The sequence below is a fragment of the Brachycentrus maculatus genome, unplaced genomic scaffold, assembly GCF_059751285.1.
Source record: "Brachycentrus maculatus isolate JH-2025_06_01 unplaced genomic scaffold, ASM5975128v1 h1tg000156l, whole genome shotgun sequence".
Lineage (NCBI taxonomy): Eukaryota > Metazoa > Arthropoda > Insecta > Trichoptera > Brachycentridae > Brachycentrus > Brachycentrus maculatus.
Window position 1 is genome coordinate 499,086 of NW_028280909.1, and position 23,415 is coordinate 522,500.

At 34.3% G+C, this 23,415-nt stretch overlaps 1 protein-coding gene across 1 annotated transcript in view; it reads right to left on the bottom strand.

Annotated features, from left to right (window-relative positions):
• Positions 1–1,876: 1,876 nt before the first annotated feature.
• The window catches only part of LOC148308616 (long-chain fatty acid transport protein 4-like), a 37,739-nt gene continuing 16,200 nt past the window's right edge, over positions 1,877–23,415 (bottom strand). The window contains exons 3-12 of the mRNA XM_088261468.1: positions 21,780–21,930; positions 17,766–18,006; positions 16,612–16,852; positions 13,377–13,581; positions 12,631–12,829; positions 9,366–9,444; positions 7,189–7,259; positions 5,024–5,219; positions 4,104–4,194; positions 1,877–2,521 (exon numbers count right to left, since the gene is read on the bottom strand). Of these exons, the coding sequence (XP_088117594.1) occupies positions 2,210–2,521; positions 4,104–4,194; positions 5,024–5,219; positions 7,189–7,259; positions 9,366–9,444; positions 12,631–12,829; positions 13,377–13,581; positions 16,612–16,852; positions 17,766–18,006; positions 21,780–21,930 (1,786 nt within the window). The 3' untranslated portion in view covers positions 1,877–2,209. The remainder of the gene's footprint in view (positions 2,522–4,103; positions 4,195–5,023; positions 5,220–7,188; positions 7,260–9,365; positions 9,445–12,630; positions 12,830–13,376; positions 13,582–16,611; positions 16,853–17,765; positions 18,007–21,779; positions 21,931–23,415) is intronic.

Here is a 23,415-nt window from a genome sequence, read left to right on the forward strand (position 1 = left end):
ACATATCACCGGGAAGGACAGGTTGACTAAGCCAAAAGTTCAATTGACACTCCTGCCTAAATCGTCTTATATTCTATGACAAGTCGTGGGATAATTCCTAAATAAAACAATAGTATCAAGTGCCGACACAGCTTCTGAAAGACTGTCTCCTAACATTAAACACATTGTATGCGGGGGGTCTAAAAACAATATGCTTTAGCTAGAAGCGGGCGTTTTTTAGCGATTAGCGCAAAATATATAACTTTCGTAAAATCCGCATAACTTTTAAACCAAACAATATTTTTTAATAGAATTTTCAAAGAAATTATACATAATGTTTGGTTACCATAGATAAAATAGCAAACAATCTGATTATGTTTTAATGTCACCATATTTCTAAGGGTAAATGGCACTACACATACTTTCAATATGAAATATTCCCCATTAAAGATATCATGGTTATCCATTCCGTATAATAATATGATTGCTTGTAACATAAATAATAATTAAAAATATAATTTAAATGTAAATTTGTTTTAAAATCACTATAAATATTTTATTATAACTTAATTACAATGTCTACCGGTTTCGAAGCTAACCGCTTCTTTATCAAGACTGATTAATACTCTCTTGTCACAGTTTTGAATTTTGTTAAGTAGATAGTGTTTTAGTATTAATCAGTCTTGATAAAGTAGCGGTTAGCTTCGAAACCGGTAGGCATTACAATTAAGTTATTATAAAATATTTATATTGATTTTAAAACAAAGTTATATTTTAATTATAAAAGTAAATTATAAAAGCAAATCACAAAGTGGTTCAAATTTAAATTATAAAATAAAAAAGTGTAAATCATATGATAAATAAGAATAATTTAATGCCTATCTGGATCGAATGAGAGGGGTTGATTTTATTGTTCTATGACAGTGTTTCGCAAAGTCTGTGCCGCGGCACACTGGTGTACCGTAGAGATTAGTTGCTGTGCCGCGGAAAAAGTCTAGTTTTGTTAAGATAACACAGCTTTATCAACAATTGCTACAAATTTTAATCGCCTGTGCTCAGTTAACAGAATCACATTTCTCATGAAACTTTATATGTTTTACGTATCGCTCACTCCTTTCAACAATGTCATATATCAAAAAACTTGATTTTTCAGAAGATCGTTTAAGTTTAAAAATATAATAAAATGTATTGAAAATAAATATCAAGCCACTTATCGAACTTTTTACTGTAAAACAGATCTTTTTAGGTAAAACCTGAAGGTTTTTTCTGCATTTGAAAAATATTAACTATATTTAAAAAAATAATTAAACAATACATTTTCTTCAAAATGCAAAAACAAAATTTTCTGCCCTGTAGCGGGTAAATATTAAGTTAAAAATATGCCTCTTTTGCTGGGATATAGTACATTTTTTGGGTATTCCGAAAACGTGCACAACTGAAAATTGACGATTTTTGATTTATGACGTTCTTGAAAGGAGTGAGCAATATATCAAAAAACTTGATTTTTCAGAAGATCGTGTTTAAAAATATAATAAAATGTATTAAAAATAAATATCAAGCCACTTATTGAACTTTTTACTGTACAACAGATCTTTTTAGGTAAAACCTGAAGGATACTTCTCCATTTGAAAAATATTTAGTATATTTAAAAAAAAAATATTAAAAAATACATTTTCTTCAAAATGCAAAAACAACACTTTCTGCCCCGTAGCGAGAAAATATTAAATTAAAAATATGCCACTTTTGCTGGGATATAGTACATTTTCTGGGCATTCCGAAAACATGCACAACTGAAGATTGTCGATTTTTGATATTTGACGTTGTTGAAAGGAGTGAGCGATATATGTTTTCACATTGTATTACATTTAATAATAAATAAATATTAAATACACTTAAGTTTTTTTCTTTGGTGTACTTTCTAAATTTCTTGATACCTTGATCAGAAAAAGTTTTCGGAACACTGTTCTGTGAGACATATATTTGATTTTTTGTATATTTGCACAAATTTTTATCCGTAATCTGTCAACGAAGGAGAACTTAAGATAATCATTTGCGGTGTTATTATTCCAAGTCAACAAACAAACCCGTAACATGTCATGTCCCGTAAAAAACCGACCGCCCGCAAAAAAAAGACATTTGCCGTTTCCCGCATACAATGTGTTAATAATAACAATCATAATTAAAATGTCTTTTTCTAATAAATTTGGTAACAATCACAACGCATCACAATTTATAACCTAACACGGCCGTCGCATATCTCCTCATACAGAGATTTAGTCAGGGGAATGTAAGTCGAAGTGGCCGGGTCCAGGAAATACACTTTGTCTTTGATCGCATTCACGTCGAACCCTTCCCGCTTGAAGTCAGTCTTGATGAGTTTGAAGGTCACCGTGAGCGGGATGTCGGGGATGACCCTCAGGAATATCGGCCTGGCAAACGGCGGCAGATGCGGGGAGATGTTCTTCAAGAGGTTCGGAATGTCCAGCTTGTTTTCCGGGTCTACTAAGGCGGCCATTCCCGCTTTCCCTTCGATATTCGGAATCTGAAAATCGAGGTAGAGGCATGTATTACATATTGCTCACTCCTTTCGAGAACGTCATAAATCAAAAAACTTGATTTTTCAGGAGATCGTTTTTAAAGTTTAAAAATATAATACAATTTATCAAAAATAAATATTAAGCCACTTATTGAACTTTTTACTGTGCAACAGATCTTTTTAGGTTAAACCTAAAGGTTCTTTCTCCATTTAAAAAATATTTAGTATATTAAAAAAAAAAAAATTAAACAATACCTTCAGGTTACCTCAAGGTTTTTTCTCTATTTGTAAAAAAAAAAAAGTTTATTTAAAAAAATTATTAAACAATAACTTTTCTTCAAAATGCAAAAACAACACTTTCTGCCCTGTAGCGGGTAAATATTAAGTTAAAAATATGCCTCTTTTGCTGGGATATAGTACATTTTCTGGGCATTCTAAAAACATGCACAACTTATATAAAAAATTGTCGATTTTCAGTTGTGCATGTTTTCAGAATGCCCAGAAAATGTATTATATATGCAAAAGCGGCATATTTTAAACTTAATATTTACCCGCCACAGGGCAGAAAGTGTTGTTTTTGCATTTTTAAGAAAGGGTATGGACTTAATAATTTTCAAATGGAGAAAAAACCCTCAGGTTTTACCTAAAAATATCTGTTGTACAGTAAAAAGTTTAATAAGTGGTTTGATACTTATTTTTAATACATTTTGTTAAATTCTTTAACTTTAAAAATGATCTTCTGAAAAATCAAGTTTTTTGATATATGATGTTGTTGAAAGGAGTAAGCGACATATGATAATAAATAACTCGCTTATTTTATACTATCGCAACGTGATATATCTAGCAAGTGGATCCGCTATAGTAGACTGACAAAAATATCAATGCACTTAAAATGTTGGCAGATTTTAAGGGTGAATTTGTTGATCGCCTGAATTCTATTACTGAAGCACCATTGATTATTGTGCCTTAACCTTTTAACCGCGTCAACTTTGTTCCTGAGAGACGCCCATACGCGGCGGTATTTAGCCGTATTTAAAATTATTACTTTTATCACGTATTTAGTTAAGAAACGATTTATTTTCCTAAGCAAAAACGTTCAATGGGATTCATTGTGCCTTTTTGGTACTCTATAATACACTCGTGTCACATTATTCTTGAAATATATCGTAATATAAACAAATAAGATCGTAACATAAATAAATCAAAGCACGCATCGTGTGTCACTCTTACCTACTGGCGATGCGTAGCGTCGAGAGTGAGACAGATATAGGGCATGATTATGGCGCGGACTAATTACCGACCGCAAGAAAAATCAGGGATCTGTTATTTTATTTATCCTTGCGATGTTACAAATTATTAGTCAGATATTTCAACAGATGTCATAAGGCCAAGGATTGACGTATTATTTTATCCAAAGTTCCACACCATGAAAAAATCCCTCCAAGTTGAACTGAGGTTCGAAACTTGGACCTAAGTGAAAACACAAATGGTTATGTCAGCCGCGTGTGGGGAATGTTTTGTAAAAACACATACGGTTATGCGAGCCGCGTGGATAGAGTTAATGGAAATTATTAGAAAAATTACAAACCTCTACTGCGTAAACAACAATATCGGCAAGTTGTAATATACTGGACATGATGCCTTCTACTTCGGAGGTTGAAACATTCTCTCCGCGCCATCTAAAATCACAAAAAAAAATGTTAATTTTTTGTTTGTTTAAAATGCAGTGAAACCTAGTTTTTACATCTACATTTTCCCTCTAATTGCGTGTTATTATTTCAATCCTGATATATTTTCCTCCATAGTCCGCCTCCATAGTGTAATGGTTAGCGCGCTAGGCTACCATGTTGGAGGTCCCGGGTTAGATTCCCGAGAGGGCCAAAATAAATATTAGTGATTTTTCAGTCTAATATTTATTTAATATGACCCTGGACTGGTACCTGAAACGGAAGGCTGATCACCTTTCCTTTGTGTATTTAACGATCAAGATAACACTGCTTCTATACGCACTATTGGGGTACGGATAAGGGTTAGAAGAAGAATATTTTCCTACATTTATAACTACCCATTCCTTATTTTTATAACTTTAAAAATAATAATTTGCCATTTTTTATTTGCATAATTTCAAATCGTTAAATGGTTAAAAATATCAGTCTGTGCCGTGAGATCTATGTACTAATATATCAGCATGTCATTTTTTGTCTGCCAGTGATGTTATTTCTTTCACTCTAATAAATGTGGTACAATGAGCGAGCGAGACAACTAAATTAGTCGACTTTTGTTTGATCCAGATTCTGGCCCCTCGATTATCAGATGGCCGCGCATTCAGTCGCTGCCTGACGGCGCGTCGGTACAGACGTGACACCTATGACTCAGTTGGCGGTGAATTAGTACTTGTTGCGAGCTGCGTAATACGATTTCCATACAAATGCGAACTGGAAGGGTCTATTAGTACCCCCTTTCGGATCACATGTAATTATTGGATGACTGGGGAAAGGTTAAACTCACCGGAATGTGTCGCCAGTTCTGTCCTTGAAGTAGAAATATCCGAGATCATCCATCACCAGGACATCTCCGGAATTGAAGTAAACATCTCCCCTCTTTAGGACATCTCTGACCATCTTCTTTTCATTGGCCATCTTGTCTACGTATCCGCAGTATGAATAAAGGGTCTTCTTGTGATTGACCTTGCCAATGAGTAGCCCTGAAACAAAAAATAAATTACATATTTGACAGCTCATGCATTCAATCATTTCCGCTGCCATCTTTTCCCTAATTCATTCGCAGTGAAGCGCTTTTAAGGTAGTATTTTACAAAAATGTCACTATATTAACACATTGTCGTCGGGACACGGCATTTACCGTTTTTCGCGGACTGTCGGTCAACTGCGAGACACGGCAAATGCCGTTTTTGTCGACTGTCGGTTGTCGGCGGGAAACGGCAATATACGGGTTTGTTATCAGCGTAAATTAAACGCGTTGAAGGGTAATCTGCTACCTGGGTGCTAGGCGACAGTCTGTCAACGTTATTTGAGATGCCTTGTCCAGATTGGCTAGTGTGCCGCTTGTAAAGGCGTCGCCAGAAATCTAGAGTTTTTATGCAATCTCAATCTCCAGTTTAGTTTGAGTCATTTCACGTATTGGACTATTTTTCATACCGCTCGCACTGTTTTGTTTACTGTTTAGTATTTTATTATTTGAATATATTAGCATTGTATAGGGAATGATACCTCGGAGGGGAAGACTTTTTTTTTAGAGTATTTTTTAAGACTATTTTGAAGACTACTTTTGAAGAGTTTACAATGCTTCTAAAATTGTGAAATACGGAATACTTAATTAAAAAATATGATTTTAATTTATTTTTGATGATCAAGTGTCATATTTGATTTCTTTAAAAATTTGAATCGAAAATATTATTTGGTTTTGAAATTGTGTCAATTTTAAGAAAGCGATTATCTCCATATAGATGAAGAAAAATATGGAAGTCTTTACAGGGCTTACTACCCATCATAGATTGGTTAAGTGATCACTTTACACCTAGATATATTGATCAAACTCGAAACATTGTGCTTGGATTCACTAGAACTTCACGAGAGACATCTATGGTAGGATGAGAGAAGCTTTTTATTGAGCAGAAACTCTTTCATTTGTATGTGAGGTATGAATCCTGGATTTAATTCACATACATGAAAAACGCTAGAAAATGTTATTTTAATTTAATATTTTAGTTTAGTAATTTATTATCAAATTATAAGCTAAAATAAAACATGAAAAGGCGGAATGGTGAACGTTTACACAAGAGTATAATGCAGTCCCTTCAGCCAGCCGACTGCCAGGTCATAAGCCCTGGAATGCTGAGTCACCATTCCATATTCCATAGTATAAAAAAAACGATAAATTTCAATCGATACATTTATGTTAATATGAATGAGTGAAGAATGTCCGCCTCCGTAGTGTAATGGTCAGCACGCTCGGCTACCGTTCTGGAGGTCCCGGGTTCGATTCCCAGGGGGGGTCAAATAAATATAAGTGATTTGTTCACTCTAATATTTATTCGATATTACCCTGGACTGGTACCTGAAGCGGAAGGCTGATCACCTTTCCTTTGTGTGTTAACGATCAAGATAACACTGCGTTTATAATGCAGTGCCCTATGCACCATTGGGGTGCGGAAAAGGGTTTGAATGAATGAATAATAAGCGTATTCAGTAAATTTTTAATAAAAATAAGGTTTTTTGTCATACGTACATAATTAAAGGATAAAAAATTGAAAAAATGTAATAAAACTTTTTTTTAAATAAACACTCAATATGTGTTTATCTGTATATTATTATCATATTTTAATTCCTAATATATATACTATAGTTGATAAAAGGAATACTTTTCTCAATTGAAATTTTACTTGGTAAATATGTATCACTTTATCTTTTTGCCACAAAAATAGATCAGTCTCATCAGACCACAATATGACTGCCGAATCAATTAAAGAATAAAAAAAAAAAAAAAAACAGTATTGTCTACTCAATCTTCTGACCGGGAGCACAGTGATTGCAGGAGATGTCAGACTAGCCAACACACAAGAGTGTAGATGTGTACATTACTTATGCATAGTGTCACTCACACTATGCCAAATGAGTCCTGGGTAATGGGAACAATACTATCAGATAAAAATACCTGGTTCACACGTTTTGCACTGCACACACATCCCAGTAGAGTCTCTCATGGGTACTCCGTTGACATCACATCTGTAAAAAAACATTGAAATAAGTGGTGGGTTCAACTTATTCCACAAAGACTATTTGTTAGATGTTAATTCCCTAAGTTTGTGTAAATTTAAAATTTTGCTTAGATTATTTATAGAAGAGACAGATTTAAGCTTTTTTACTTTTTACTTTTTCATCTCTTTTTAAAGTTATTTTATGATTTTATGCTATTAACCGGATCCACGCGGCTCAATAACCGTTTGTGTTTTCACAAAACATTCCCTGTACGCGGCTGACATAACCGTTTGTGTTTTTACTTTGCTCCAAGTTTCGAACCTCAGTTCAACTTGGAGGGATTTTTTCATGGTGTGGAACTTTGGATAAAATAATACGTCAATCCTTGGCCTTATGACATCTGTTGAAATATCTGACTAATAATTTGTAACATCACAAGGATAAATAAAAGAACAGATCCCTGATTTTTCTTGCGGTCGGTAATTAGTCCGCGCCATAATCATGCCCTATATCTGTCTCACTCTCGACGCTACGCATCGCCAGTGGGTAAGAGTGACACACGATGCGTGCTTTGATTTATTTATGTTACGATCTAATTTGTTTATATTACGATATATTTCAAGAATAATGTGACACGAGTGTATTATAGAGTACCAAAAAGGCACAATGATTCCCATTAAACGTTTTTGTTTAAAAAAATAAATCGTTTCTTAACTAAATACATGATAAAAGTAATCATTTAAAAAACGGCGAAATACCGCCGCGCACGGGCGTCTCTCAGGAACAAAGTGAACGCGGTTAAAAGGTTAAGTTTTTAATTTAATTTTTTTTTTAAACTATTTTCTGAGAGTCAAGTATTTTTTGTATTTTATATTAACACTATTATTCTAGTTCTACTTATAAAACCTATATACCCTTTACTATGACTAAATTATATTGTATACCCACACACAGGCCATGCCTTTGTGGCATCTTTTTTTGTATTCATTTTTATATTTTAATAATATTTTTTTGTATTTGAATTTATGTTATGTAATGCAAAAGAATATGAAATAAAGAAAAAAATAAAAATAAAAAAAGACTTTGAAACGAAGATGATAAGAAAAGATAGATATTGCAGCAGTAGCCAGAGAGAACAGAATGCCATACCACCCTGTCTTAGCTAACATTCTAGGCCCCTTCCACATTCATGCATCTGCTCATATATAGCCGCCAATTATTCCGACTCCTAACCTCTTTACATGTAAGACTATGACTACACCTACGGCTTAAAAATCAGTTTTAGTAAAGCCTAACAGTGGAATCTAAACTAGCAACACATAAGAGAGTCATGATACCAACCCTAATGTATAGATGTAAAGCATAGAGTTGGCAAAAAAGGATGAAAGTAGACTGAATCCAGTCGGAATGCCATCTCTCAGTGCCGCAAAACTATGTATGATAGATGCTCCAATGGCAGTACACGACGGAGTTCTCGTTCCAACCCTGATTTATGAAGGTGAAGCATGAAGGAAAGAATGATGAAAGTATAATGAATGCGATCTCTCAGAGGAATGTGAGGTAAAACTATGTATGCTAGATGTTCGAATGGCGAAATAAGGAAAGAATGCAAGGCTGAGATAAGCATTATCAATAAAATTAAGATAGGTGTTTAGATGGTTTTAACATGTGGAATGAATGAGTGAGGAAAGCAAAAACAAAACAAATATATCAGGCAAATGTAACTGGAAAAAAAAGCAGAGGAAGACCGAGAAAAACATGGCACGATCAGGTATGCCAAATGCAAGTGGTCAGGTTAGGAGTCGTAATAATCGGCAGGTATGTATGAGGAGATGCATGAACGTGGAAGAGGCGAAGAATGTTTGCAAAGATAAATATATGAGGCAAATGTAATTAGAAATAGGAGTAGAGGAAGATCGAACAAAACTTGGCATGAAAAAGTATTTCAAATACTTGGGCTTGGTCATGTAAGAAGTCAGGATAATCGGCAGGTATGTAAGAGGAGACGCACAAATGTGAAAAAGGCGAAGATTGGATACAAAAACAGAGCAGTGTGACATTCTATTCATTCTGTCTACTCGTGCAGAGAGCAGCATGATGGTTAGTGAGTTAGTAGATATAAAAAATACTTACTTGATTAATAGTATAGGGGATACAAATGATGCAATCCGTGGAATGAAACCGATAGCTCCCTCTTTGGACGTAATATTTACTGAAAACAATATTTATTTATTTATATTTCGTTGTCGTTTATGATACATACACATACAAAGAGAAAAAAAGAGAAAGTAATTTGACTAGAAGAGAATAGAGAAGGCAGATAAATACAAAGTAACATGTATAATAATACAAGATGCTAAGATGTATTATATTATATTATTTATTGATTCGGCATTAACTTTGTGGAATGACATGATTATTTTATTAAAATTAAACTATATTCTCAATATGATTAATATTTAAAGCATTTACTTTGTGGTTAGTCATTTTTAATTATTTATTTTTTTACAAAAATGTTAATAAAATCAGTATACAACCACTCACTGAGATTTTTACGTCTACCGGTTTCGAGACGTACCCGTCTCTTCGTCAGGACAATCACTAACACAGCATGCAAGCAATACTACCCTTCACCACCATAGCACCATTTCCACACTCAAAACTACACAAAATGTCTAACACATGCGATTTTTGGTCGACCCGAAGACCAACATGCACTATAGTTTTCGGCTGTGTTAGTGATTGTCCTGACGAAGAGACGGGTACGTCTCGAAACCGGTAGACGTAAAAATCTCGGTGAGTGGTTATATACTAATTTTATTAACATTTTTGTAAAAAAATAAAAAAGTAAAATTAAACACTTGAATATACCACTTTATCAAGTTTTATTTTTATTTACGACTAGTTTCGAAAACGACAGTTGTTTTCATCATCTGGTACAAATTAAAAAACTAACTAGTTTTTTAATTTGTACCAGAAGATGAAAACAACTGTCGTTTTCGAAACTAGTCGTAAATAAAAATAAAACTCGATAAAGTGGTATATTCAAGTGTTTAATTTTAATAAAATGTATTATATTGCTTAGGTGGACAGCTGGAGTGTCCCTTAGAGACAAAATACAGAATTGTTGGGTAATATATCCAAAATTAAACACGGTTATTGGATTGAATTCCACTTTTATTTACACACATGATATGTGACGCGTTTCGTCTTATTAAGACATTATCAAACACTGAGTAAAAATATTTACAAAATGTCTTTATATAATAATAATAATAATTAAGCCCTTATCCGTACCCCAATGGTGCATAGGGCACTGTGTCATATTAACGAAGTGTTATCTTGATCGTTTACACATGAAGGAAAGGTGATCAGCCCTCCGCTTCAGGTACCAGTCCAAATATTACAGTGAAAAAATCACTTATATTTATTTTACCCCCCTTGGGAATCGAACCCGGGACCTCCAGAACGGTAGCCGAGCGTGCTGACCATTACACTACGGAGGCGGACAATTATAACTTTCATAGAAATCCACATTACCCACTGAAATACCCCACCATTATATGTACCCCTAGACCTGATAATAGCAATTATTGTTACTATATAAGGACATAAGCGTATGATTGCCAGCTTTTTATTTTTTTACTTTGTCATCTTTTTTATGTTTTTAAGTTTTTAATTTTAAATTTAAAAAAAAAATTGTTTACTGAGAGTCAATTTTTTTTTTGTATGTTATATTAAGTTTTTTGTATTTTGTATTAACTAATTCTACTTAGAAACCTATACCCTTATACCCTGTACTATGACTATTTATTTTGTATACCCACACACAGGCCATGCCTTTGTGGGATCTTTTTTTGTATTCATTTTTATATTTTATTAATATTTTTGTAATGCAAAAGAATTTAAAATAAAGAAAAATAAATAAATAAATAAAAATATTGTATATATTTTTAGTTAGTGTTTGATAATGTCTTGATAAGACGAAACACGTCACATATTATCATATATATTTATAAATAAAGTAGAATTCAATCCAATAACCGTGTTTAATTTTGGATATATAACCCATTAATTCAATACGGAATTCTACCAACTATTCTACGGAATACGGAATTCTACCAACAATTCTACACATTTGTTTGCTAAATCATTTCCACCATAATATTTTCCCCAATTCATTCACAGTGAAGCGCCCTTGAGGTATTTTTTTACGAAAATGGCGCTATATAAGTTATCCAGTTTTATTATTATTATTATTAACTGTCTGCAGTTACAGTAAACAAAATACAGAGTTCTAAACAGTTTATATTTAGACCCGAAACTAATAAACTCAAGTGGTAAAAATCAAGTGTTTTTCTTTTACAACTTCATCATGTCTTACCGCAAAGTGAATGCCGAAATAATAAATAAAATAAATTACATTTTTATTAGTGTCTCAACTTGAGACATTTATACAAAAGAAGATGCAAGTCCGAGCATTCCAGGACCCAGTCAAAATGGATCAAACAATCCATGTATCCATGACTCTGCCTTGTAAGTAATGATCAATATACCACCGCGTCAATACGATGCAGTGCCCTATACACCATTGGGTGCGGATGAGGGTTTTTTTTTATTTGTATACATTAATTCAAATCACAATTTATACATCCGTCTCCGCCTCCGTAGTGTAATGTAATGATAATAATCATTTCGTCCGCCTCCGTAGTGTAATGGTCAGCACGCTCGGCTACCGTTCTGGAGGTCCCGGGTTCGATTCCCAAGGGGGGTAAAATAAATATAAGTGATTTTTTTCACTGTCATTTTTATTCAATATTACCCTGGACTGGTACCTGAAGCGGAGGGCTGATCACCTTTCCTTCATGTGTAAACGATCAAGATAACACTGCGTTTATATGACGCAGTGCTCTATGCACCATTGGGGTGCGGATAAGGGTTTTATTATTATTATTATTTATACATATTTAGAACTTTTTTTTTTTTTTGCAGAGACCCACCAAGCCACCTTGTGTGTCTTGTCGGTGGAGTTCTTTTTTAATACATTTTTTACTGTTTTTAACGATTTTAACCTAATATAGACACAAAAAAGAGAAAAAAATTAAGAATATAAACATTTTACAATTTTCATAAAATTAACTCTTGATCATTTACCCATTCCTTTATTTTGCCTTTGTTCCATATTTTATTTTGACCTCTAACATCCGTCGGCAACAAATTAAAAATGTTCGGAACGATATATTGCAGTGTTCGACTCCCATATTTATTGTTAATTCTAGGGATTGTCGAACCTTCGTTGTGTGTAAATCGTGTATCATGGTTGTGTGCTAAAGGATTTCTATATTTTTGTCTAGTTTGTTGTTCAACGATGATACTCATCCACTAGAAGAAGACTCACTCATGTTGGTGTTGCCCTCTGTCGCTCCGTAGAGCTCGTATATCCGGGGCAGGCGGAAGGTCTCCCGGAACTTGGCCCACATGGAGGAGCGCAGGCCGTTGCCGACCATCAGCCGGAGCTGGTGTTCCACCGGCGGACTCCCGGCCTTCTCGTGAGCCAGCAAGAGGAAGCGGCAGATTTCTCCGATATACTGAGCCACCTGATATGGATAATGAAACTTGGTTATACCAGCTATTCAAATGAAAAGCATTCTAATTGCCTAAATGCCCAACGTACATTTGGCATTTAGTCTGTAACATATTTGATGATGCCCAACATACATTTGGCATTTAGTCTATAACATATTTGATAATGCCCATCATACAGTTGGCATTTAGTCTGTAACATATTTGATGATGCCCAACATCCATTTGGCATTCAGTTTGTAACGTATTTGATGATGCTCAACATACATTTGGCATTTGGTCTGTAACATATTTGATGGTGAGCAACATACAGTTGGCATTTAGTATGTAACATTTGCTGATGCTCAACACGCATTTGGCACAAAATCTGTGACATCTCTGTGACAGTGTGATACCTGAAATTGGGATGATAATTCATCTGGGCTGAGTGTTGACATTGTATGAGTTTTGTAATATATCAGGAGTACAAATGGCGTTGAGATTCGGCCATTTTGTTTCTTATTCATCACTCTAGAAAATGTAAAAAGGAGTTTGAAAAAAACAGAGTAAAAAACCACTTACTGTGCAATTATACTTGTGGCAGTCCTTCCAGAAGTTGGTGGCTGAGAACTTGTTCCGTAATACCACCGTGACGCCCATTACTATGGCTTGGGAGCTGCCCAGGGCCCCTCCGGCTGTGTGGTGCAGAGGGAGAGGGGTATATAGGACGTCCTTGTCGCTGTTCATCTCCGTCATCAGGTACGTAACAGCGCCAATCATCATATACCTGAAATGTTACACAATATATCTATTTTTTTAAATAAATATTAAATTTGATTCGTAAACGTATATTTTTTCTCAAAAAGTTTTTTTTAAATTGCGTATTGACCAATTTATATTGCGAATTTAAAATATTTGGTCTATATGGGGGAGTGTTGGCAAGGTAAGGAAGGCTTGGGCTCTTAATGTCAGTGTTTGGTTTAAAGATAATTAGAGTATATACCATATGAATCTTAACCCTTTCCACTCTGACCATTTTTTCTCATAGCTGATCAGCTACTCTGATCAAAAAAATGCGACGTTTTTCTACCATTAAAATAAATATATTGGTTCCCTAATTTTGGGACACTCTGTCTGGCATTTCCTATGACCATCAACTTTTTGGTACATTTATCAAAAATTTAATTTCTCAAATTGTTTTCCATGGCGGATTAACTATAAAATATTTATTATAAACACATAAAGTGCAATTTCTGTTATTTTAACTACTACCACTAATATCACAATTTTGAAAAATTTAATAGCTACACAAAACGAAAAAATATGGTCACAAAAAGTGGGAGTATCCTTGGAGAACCGTCATAAATGAAGGATAACGACTGACTCTCACAAAAAAAATTGCGTATGACAAATCGCTCACTCCTTTCAAGAACGTCATAAATCAAAATTCGTAAATTTTCAGTTGTGCATGTTTTCGAAATGCCCAGAAAATGTTCTTTATCCCAGCAAAAGAGGCATATTTTTAACTTAATATTTACCTGCTCCAGGGCAGAAAGTGTTGGTTTTGCATTTTGAAGAAAAGGTATTGTTTAATTATTTTTTTAAATAAACTAAATATTTTTCAAATGGAGAAAAAACCATCAGGTTTTACTTAAAAAGATCTGTTGCACAGTAAAAAGTTCAGTAAGTGGCTTGATATTTATTTTTAACACATTGTATTATATTTTTAAACTTTAAAATCGTTCTCCTGAAAAATCAAGTTTTTTTATTTATGACGTTCTTGAAAGGAGTGAGCGAAATGTTCTATCACCCAAAATGATAATCTATTTTTCATAGATTACATATATCTAAGTAATGGAAAGTTTTATTGAAGAAATGTTGGTTAATTCAATATGTTGCGATGATTAACCGCATTTATCTGAAATATTTTTTGGTAGAATATACTTGGGTGATAGAGAAATCAGTGATTAAAGTTATACCTGCGCCGGGCCAGACATTGTGGCCCACGGAGCTGCCTACTAGACGGGCCAGAATGTCTGGCCTACAGAGTGGTAAGAGTTAAAGGCTTGCACTCTTTACCTCAAGGTTCGGAATAAAGATAAATAGTTAATATAGATAATAAGTTCAAATGGGATTCGCATATTATCAAACTCTGTGATCGTCTGCGGGCTCTAGGGAGTTCTTTTTATAAGTTGTACTTTTTCCTGCCTTAACTGACCTTAAAAATTATTTACTGTTCTGTAGTAGAATCCATATGAAGATATGGAATTAAGTCTTGGGAACATTCAAAGAAAACAAATTTAAAAATGGTTAAATCTGCAAAAGTGCAAATACAAAAAAATTGTACTAGTCATATATATAATCAAAGGGACAATCCAATCTTGATATATCGCTCACTCCTTTCAAGAACGTCATAAATCAAAAATCGTCAATTTTCAGTTGTGCATGTTTTCGGAATGCCCAGAAAATGTACTATATCCCAGCAAAAAAGCATATTTTCAACTTAATATTTACCCGCCACAGGCCAGAAAGTGTTGTTTTTGCATTTTGAAGAAAATGTATTGTTTACTTATTTTTTTGAACATACTGAATATTTTTCAAATGGAGAAAAATCCTTCAGGTTTTACCTAAAAAGATCTGTTGCACAGTAAAAAGTTCAATAAGTGGCTTGATATTTATTTTTAATACATTGTATTATATTTTGAAACTTTAAAAACGTTCTCCTGAAAAATCAAGTTTTTTGATTTATGATGTTCTTGAAAGGAGTGGGCGATATAAACATTAAAATTACTGCCGGTACGTGGAATATTGTGGATGAGTATCATCGAACAACAAAACTAGACAAAAATATCGAAATCTTTTAGTACACAACCATGATACACGATTTACACACAACGAAGGTTTGATAGTCCCAAGAATTAACAATAAATATGGGAGTCCAACACTGCAATATATCGTTACAAACATTTTCAATTTGTTGCCGACGAAGGTTAGAGGTCAAAATAAAATATGGGACAAAGGCAAATTTCTCTCTTTTTTGTGTGTATATTATTAGGTAAAAATCGTTAAAAACAATAAAAAAATTATTCAAAAAGAACTCCACCGACAAGACACACAAGGTGGCTTGGTGGGTCTCTGCAAAAAATTGTTTTTAATATGTTTACAATTGTGATTTAAATAAATGTATACAATTTATGTTAGTAATAAATTTTTAAAAAATTAATTAATTAAAAGTGCATATATTATATGATTCTTCAAGGCTTGCACTCTTTACCTCAAGGTTTGGCATAAGGATAGACAGTGTATATACCATATGAACCTTAAAGGCTTGTACTCTTAATATTAAGGTTTAGAATAAAGATAAATTGTGTATATGCCAAATGAACCATTAAGGCTTGCGCTCTTTACCTTGCTCTTTACTTTGCTCTTTAAGTTTCGGAATAGATATAAATAGTGTAAATACCTTATGAACCTTCAAGTCTTGCGCTCTTTACTTCAAGGTTTGAAATAAAAATGAATGGTGTATTTGCCATATGAACCTTAAAGGCTTGCCCTCTTTAGGTTTGTAATAAAGATAAATAGTGAATATACCATATGAACCTTAAAGGCTTGCCCTCTTTAGGTTTGTAATAAAGATAAATAGTGAATATACCATATGAACCTTAAAGGCTTGCCCTCTTTAGGTTTGTAATAAAGATAAATAGTGAATTAACCATATGAACCTTAAAGGCTTACCTTCTATTATATATACCATATGAACCTTAAAGGCTTGCGCTCTTTACCCCAAGGTTTAGAATAAAGATAAATTTGTAGATACCTCGAGTTTGTGATTATGGCAGCTTTGGGTAGGCCAGTTGTCCCGCTGGTGTAGATATAGATCAAGCTGTCTTTGAACTTTCCCTTCTCCAGTTCTTCGAGATTGGTCTCTCCGGACAGCCTCTCGTCATCCGGTGTTATCTTAATGGCTCCCTGGAGAAGAGGAGTGTCTTCTTTGTACATATTGTACTGAATAAGGGTGACACCCTTCATCTCTGGCTCGTCCAGTATCTCCTTGATTGCTAAAATGGGAAAATAAAACAATAATTATAAGAAAATTATCAATTCGGCGTTTTAAAAACTGATGTTTTGTCAGCATCTCATGATCGTTCGCGACATATTGAACAGTGAACGTGTTATACTTGTTTGTTTCAAAGTGAGTATAAATATGCGCCGCGCATAATTTCAATTTCAAATTCAATTTATTTATTTTTAATTAACATATGCATCACAAACTAAAAAATTTAATTTATTATTAGATTAAAACCAATATTTTTAGCTTTTCCACTTTTTTATTTGACCAGCGACCGGGTTTCGTCGTTACCGACATCATCAGACTGGACCAGTCTGATGATGTCGGTAACGACGAAACCCGGTCGCTGGTCAAATAAAAAAGTGGAAAAGCTAAAAATATTGGTTTTAATCTAATAATAAATTAAAAATGCAATTCCATCACGAAGTGTCAGTGGATAATATAAATCTATTAAAAAATTTAAAGCGTATACATTAACTACATAGAAAAATCGAAAATATGCAAGAACTATTGCTAAAGGCGTAAAAGGATCCCGCTTCGGAAAACTCCTTCAGACACATGGAACAGATCAATATCCAATGAGATATTGTTCAACATAGCGGTAGCTCTTCCTACAGGCATAACCATCGGCAGGTTGGTCAATGCTACACAAAAAGAGAATAGTGTGTTCTAGTAGTATCAACAAGAGAAATTTCATATTAGTTTTAGTATATAAAATTTGCTATTTTGTTAGCATCTCAGGATTGTTTGTGATACATCAAATGCAGTCAACGTGTGAATACAAAGTAACTAATCATCTAAAGTTTCCAACTATCTAACTAACCAACCATCTCTAGTTACTAACTAACCAACCATCTCTAGTTACTAACTAACCAACCATCTCTAGCTTCCGACCAACCCACCATCTATAGTCTCGTCAGAGTACACAATGATCTTGGCCTCGGATGCCTTGATGGCGTGCCGCAGCGCCGCGAGCCTGGCCGTGGGCGGCAGCAGCGCGGCGGGCAGCCCCTGCTGCGCCATGCCCAGCCAGGCGCCCAGCAGGCGGGGGCCCGCCCGAGGGCCCAGGGACAGGGCAGCCGCGGAGCCGCGCCGGCAGCCCGCGGGCAGGCTGGCGGCGAACCTGGCGGCGAACGTAGACATCTGGAATGGGATACTAACTTGATATCTCATATTTGTGGTAAGACATATTACAATGATTAAAGAAAACACTTCGTTTTTTACCACTTGAGTTTTATTATAGACTACATGTTTCAGAAGTTAAACTTCCATCATTCAGGTCTGTATAATAACTGTCTATAATAAATAGTCTATAATAAAACTCAAGTGGTAAAAAACTAAGTGTTTTCTTTAATCATTATTTTATTTTGAATAAAATAAAGGCATTTTTAACTTTGTGGTACGGTAATATAACACTCTCCTTATCATTCATCGTTCACTTTGTGTAATACCACTTAAAGTGGTACATATTATGCATTTAAGTATTTTTAAGTAATTTTTATATCTTTGGGATATGTTTGTTTCTAGTTTTGAGTGATTGTTTTCTTTAAGAAATTGTTTAATTGAGGTTTTATTATAATTGACCTCTTCTCTGTCTTTAAATTAAAGTGTAGTTTAGTCTACTATCGTGTAAAATGAGCATCTGACCCTGAGGTCACTAGATTGCCAGTCAATCAGTTTTGCTACAAACATTCTTTGAGGTCAAAGGACGATTATTGTGGACAATTTCAAAGTCCGCAGAAACAGATAATTCTTAACTACTTAAACATCACGCCAATTCCACGCAGGGATAGGCAGAGAGAATTGAATCCTTATGACCTCTTGGAGCCCAGGTAATAGGGTCTCCTCTACCAATCCAGCTGTTGGGAAAGCGTGCGTTCTATCCACCGCGTATATCAAGGTCACGCCACCTCCAAAACAAAACTTAAGTTTTTAACATTTTGAGTGTGTCCTAATACTTGTTCACGAATCTGGATTATCTCCAATTACAGGGGTTATTTTACGTATAATTTTTTGACATTCCAACAAAGATGAAATAGAATATGGTAATTAGGTCTTTAAGGGGTTTATGACCGTCATACGCTGATTTTAGAGATCACTTTACACACGAGTAACATTCACCAATTCTACCCATGATTGATAACCACATTACTCAAATTCTTAGAATTTCTATATATACAAGTATATATATATATATATATATATATATATATATATATATATATATATATATATATATATATATATATATATATATATATATATATATATATATGTCCGCCTCCGTAGTGTAATGGTCAGCACGCTCGGCTACCGTTCTGGAGGTTCCGGGTTCGATTCCCAGGGGGGGTCAAATAAATATAAGTGATTTTTTCACTGTAATATTGATTCAATATTACCCTGGACTGGTACCTGAAGCGGAGGGCTGATCACCTTTCCTTCATGTGTAAACGATCAAGATAACTCTGCGTTTATATGACGCAGTGCCCTATGCACCATTGGGGTGCGGATAAGGGTTTTATTATTATTATTATATATATATATATATATATATATATATATATATATATATATATATATATATATATATATATATATATATGGTTCCATTTTGAAACATACTGCTTGAATCACTAGAATTTCACTAGGACCGTTTACGACCGTCATAGGCTAGTTTAAGAGATCACTTTACACACGTGTAGCATTCACCAATTCTACCCATGATTGATAACCACACCAATCAAATTCTTGGAATTTCTATATATGAGTATATATATGGTTCCATTTCGAAACATAGTGCTTGAATCACTAGAATTTCACTAGAGACATCTATGGGTAAGAAAAAATAGTAATAAATAAAAAAAATGAAAAATAAATACGTTCACCAGCTAGCGTTCAGTGACAGAAAAACCTGTTTAACACAAAGGGTTTCGATGCTTTGATTTTTTAAATGTTGGCATTATTTTTCGATGATCCTGTATATACACAGTCTTTGTTATGTTATGTCAGAAATGACAGCTAACTGCTGGAGTTATTATTATGCAGTTAGCAGGATGACGGAATGAATGGCTGAATGGCCAATGGCCAGTGCTCGCAAGACAAGCCAAAGTCCGGAATCGGCAAGTCTATTGGCACAAATTGATATCAATTTTCATACGATGCATTGTAAGGAATGAATACTAACTAACTAACTAACCATCACGCTGCTTCCACACAGGGGTAGACAGAGAGAATAGAATGCCACACCACTCTGTCCTTGCAAACATTCTTCGCCTCTTCCACGTTCATGCATCTCCTCGTTCATACCCGCCGATTGTTTCGACTCCTAACCTGACCACTTTCAAGTGTTTGGCATACTTGATCGTGCCAAGTATTTCTCGGTCTTCCTCTGCTCCTTTTTCCAATTGCATTCGCCTCATAAATTTGTTTTACCGTTCTTTCCTCACTCGTTCGTTCTACATGTCCAAACCATCTCAATACACCTTTCTTAATTTTATCGATAATGCTTATCTCAGCTTTGCATTCCTTCCTTATTTCAGTATTCGAACATCTATCATACATCGTTTTGTCGCACGTTCTTCTGAGAGATGGCATTTCGACTGCATTCAGTCTACTTTCATCCTTCTTTTGCCAACTCCATGTTACACTTCCATACATTAGGGAATGAATACGAAACGTGCATAGGCAGTTTTGAATCAAGAGGAATATCAATTAGAACATATAAATCAACCCTTTGGTTACTAAGACTTTTGAGGTTACTATGTTAAAATATGTCAGCCTCCGTAATGGTCAGCAGGCTCAGCTACCGTTCTGGAGGTCCCGGGTTCGATTCCCAGGGAGGGGTCAAATAAATATAAGTGATTTTTTCACTCTAACAATTATTCAATTTTACCCTGAAACGAAGGGCTCATCACCCATCCTTCATATGTTAACGATCAAGATAACATTGTGTTTATATTATGCAGTGCCCTATGCACCATCGGGTACCGTCAGGTTTGAAATGAATTAATTCCAAACTATCCAACATTTTGAGTGTGTCCAAATACTAAAAAAATGTTGTAAATAAATTATTTGGTCAAATTATAAGCTGTTTTCAAAATGAGTTTCTGCTTAAAAAAAAGCTTCTTTTCATCTCACCAATAGATGTCTCTAGTAAAGTTCTAGTGATTCAAGAATAATGTTTCAAAATTGGTTCATATATATAGAACTTCCAAGAAATTGAGTAGTGTGGTTGTCGATAATGGGTAGAATTGGTGAATGTTACACGTGTGTAAAGTGATCACTTAAACCTGCCTATGACGGTCGTCAGCTCCGTAAATGCCCAGACTTCCATATTCTTCTTCATTATTGATGAGATGTCAAAAAATAATTAATTTATTATTAGATTAAAACCAATATTTTTAGCTTTTCCACTTTTTTATTTGACCAGCGACCGGGTTTCGTCGTTACCGACATCATCAGACTGGTGAGAGGCTATACAAATTGTTATGTTATATATAAAAGAAGGCAGGAGTTGATAACCATGATTTGATATAATTTTATTGAGAAATTAATTAATATATTATAATTTTATTGAGAAATTAATTAATATATCAAATCATGGTTTTCAACTCCTGCCTTCTTTTATATATAACATAACAATTTGTATAGCCTCTCACCAGTCTGATGATGTCGGTAACGACGATACCCGGTCGCTGGTCAAATAAAAAAGTGGAAAAGCTAAAAATATTGGTTTTAATCTAATAATAAATTAAAAATGCAATTCCATCACGAAGTGTCAGTGGATAATATAAATCTATCAAAAAATAATTGTTAATTTTAGTTAGTGAGATCGAAAAAAACTATATTATACTAAACAATAATTTTGGCGGGGGAAAAAGAAGAACGACAGCTAGGGAGATGATTGTTGCTCTCACCCTTTTGTAGGACCAGTCGCCATCTTCGGAACGGAAGGCCAGCTTGTCAGGATGCTTCTGGGTGAGCTGATAGAATCTCTTGGCAACGGTGAGGTCGTCTCTTTCCCACTTCCACATCTTGACGGTGGCCACGATCATCCGAGATATGATCCTGCAAAAATCTGGTATTTAAAGATGTCGTGCTTATAATAATAAAACCCTTATCCGCACCCCAATGGTGCATAGGGCACTGAGTCATATAAACGCAGTGCTATCTTGATCGTTTACATATGAAGGAAAGGTGATCAGCCCTCCGCTTCGGGTACCAGTCCAGGGTAATATTGAATAAATATTACAGTGAAAAAATCAATAATATTTGTTTGACCCCCCTGGGAATCGAACGCGGGACCTCCAGAACGGTAGCCGAGCGTGCTGACCATTACACTACGGAGGCGGATGTCATGCTTATAGAATTCCGTAGATTTGTACATTGGAAGCAGAAACAAAGTTTGTTTTCTAAGTTTGTTTCAATTTGAAACTTTGCTTAAATTATTTATTTATTAAAAAAGAGATCTCAGTACCTTCTTCTTTTAAACGTATAACCCCTTTTCCTTCCTTCCACCCTCTTCCGGGTATTTACAATTAATGACATATCGCTCACTCCTTTCAAGAACGTCATAAATCAAAAATCGACAATTTTCAGTTGTGCATGTTTTCGGAATGCCCAGAAAATGTACTATATCCCAGCAAAAGAGGCATCTTTTTAACTTAATATTAACCCGCTACAGGGCAGAAAATGTTGATTTGCATTCTGAAGAAAAGGTATTGTTTAATAATTTTTTTAAATATACTAATTATTTTTCAAATAGAGAAAAAACCTTCAGGTTTTACCTAAAAAGATCTGTTGCACAGTAAAAAGTTCAATAAGTGGCTTGATATTTATTTTTAATACATTGTATTATATTTTACAACTTTAAAAACGTTCTCCTGAAAAATAAAGTTTTTTTTATTTATGACGTTCTTGAGAGGAGTGAGCGACATATGTTTAAATTTTAAATATAAAACAAAAAAAAAATGTATAAGACCACTGTTAAGTTTATTAATGTAAACACGACTAGTTTCGAGAACTAAAGATGCTCTCATCAACGGTCGAAAATTCAAACTTCTTCATTCTTCGAACCCTTATCTGAACCCCAACGGTGCATAGGGCACTGCATCTTATAAACACAGCATTATCTTAATCGTTAACACATGAAGGAAAGGTGATCAGCCCTCTGCTTCAAGTATCAGTCTAGGGTAATATTAAATAAATATTAGAGTGAACCCTTAACCTCCAGGACATTAGCCGAGCGTGCTGACCACTACACTACGGAGGCAGATATAAAATACAAACAGTTGATTAAATCACTTGTAGTTCTCAAAACTAGTCGTGTTTACATTAATAAACTCAAAAAAGTGGTCTTATATAATTGTATTCTTTTATATTTGAGTGAGCCTCTTTTATCAATTCCTGATTGATTTCTGATACACATAAAAACATGGTTTACTGATAAATAACCAAAGAATGAGACACGTTATTTCGTTAAGTTATCTTTTTTATTTTTTTTTTAATTCTTTTGTATTGTGAATATTATAATGAATTACAAGTACAAAACAA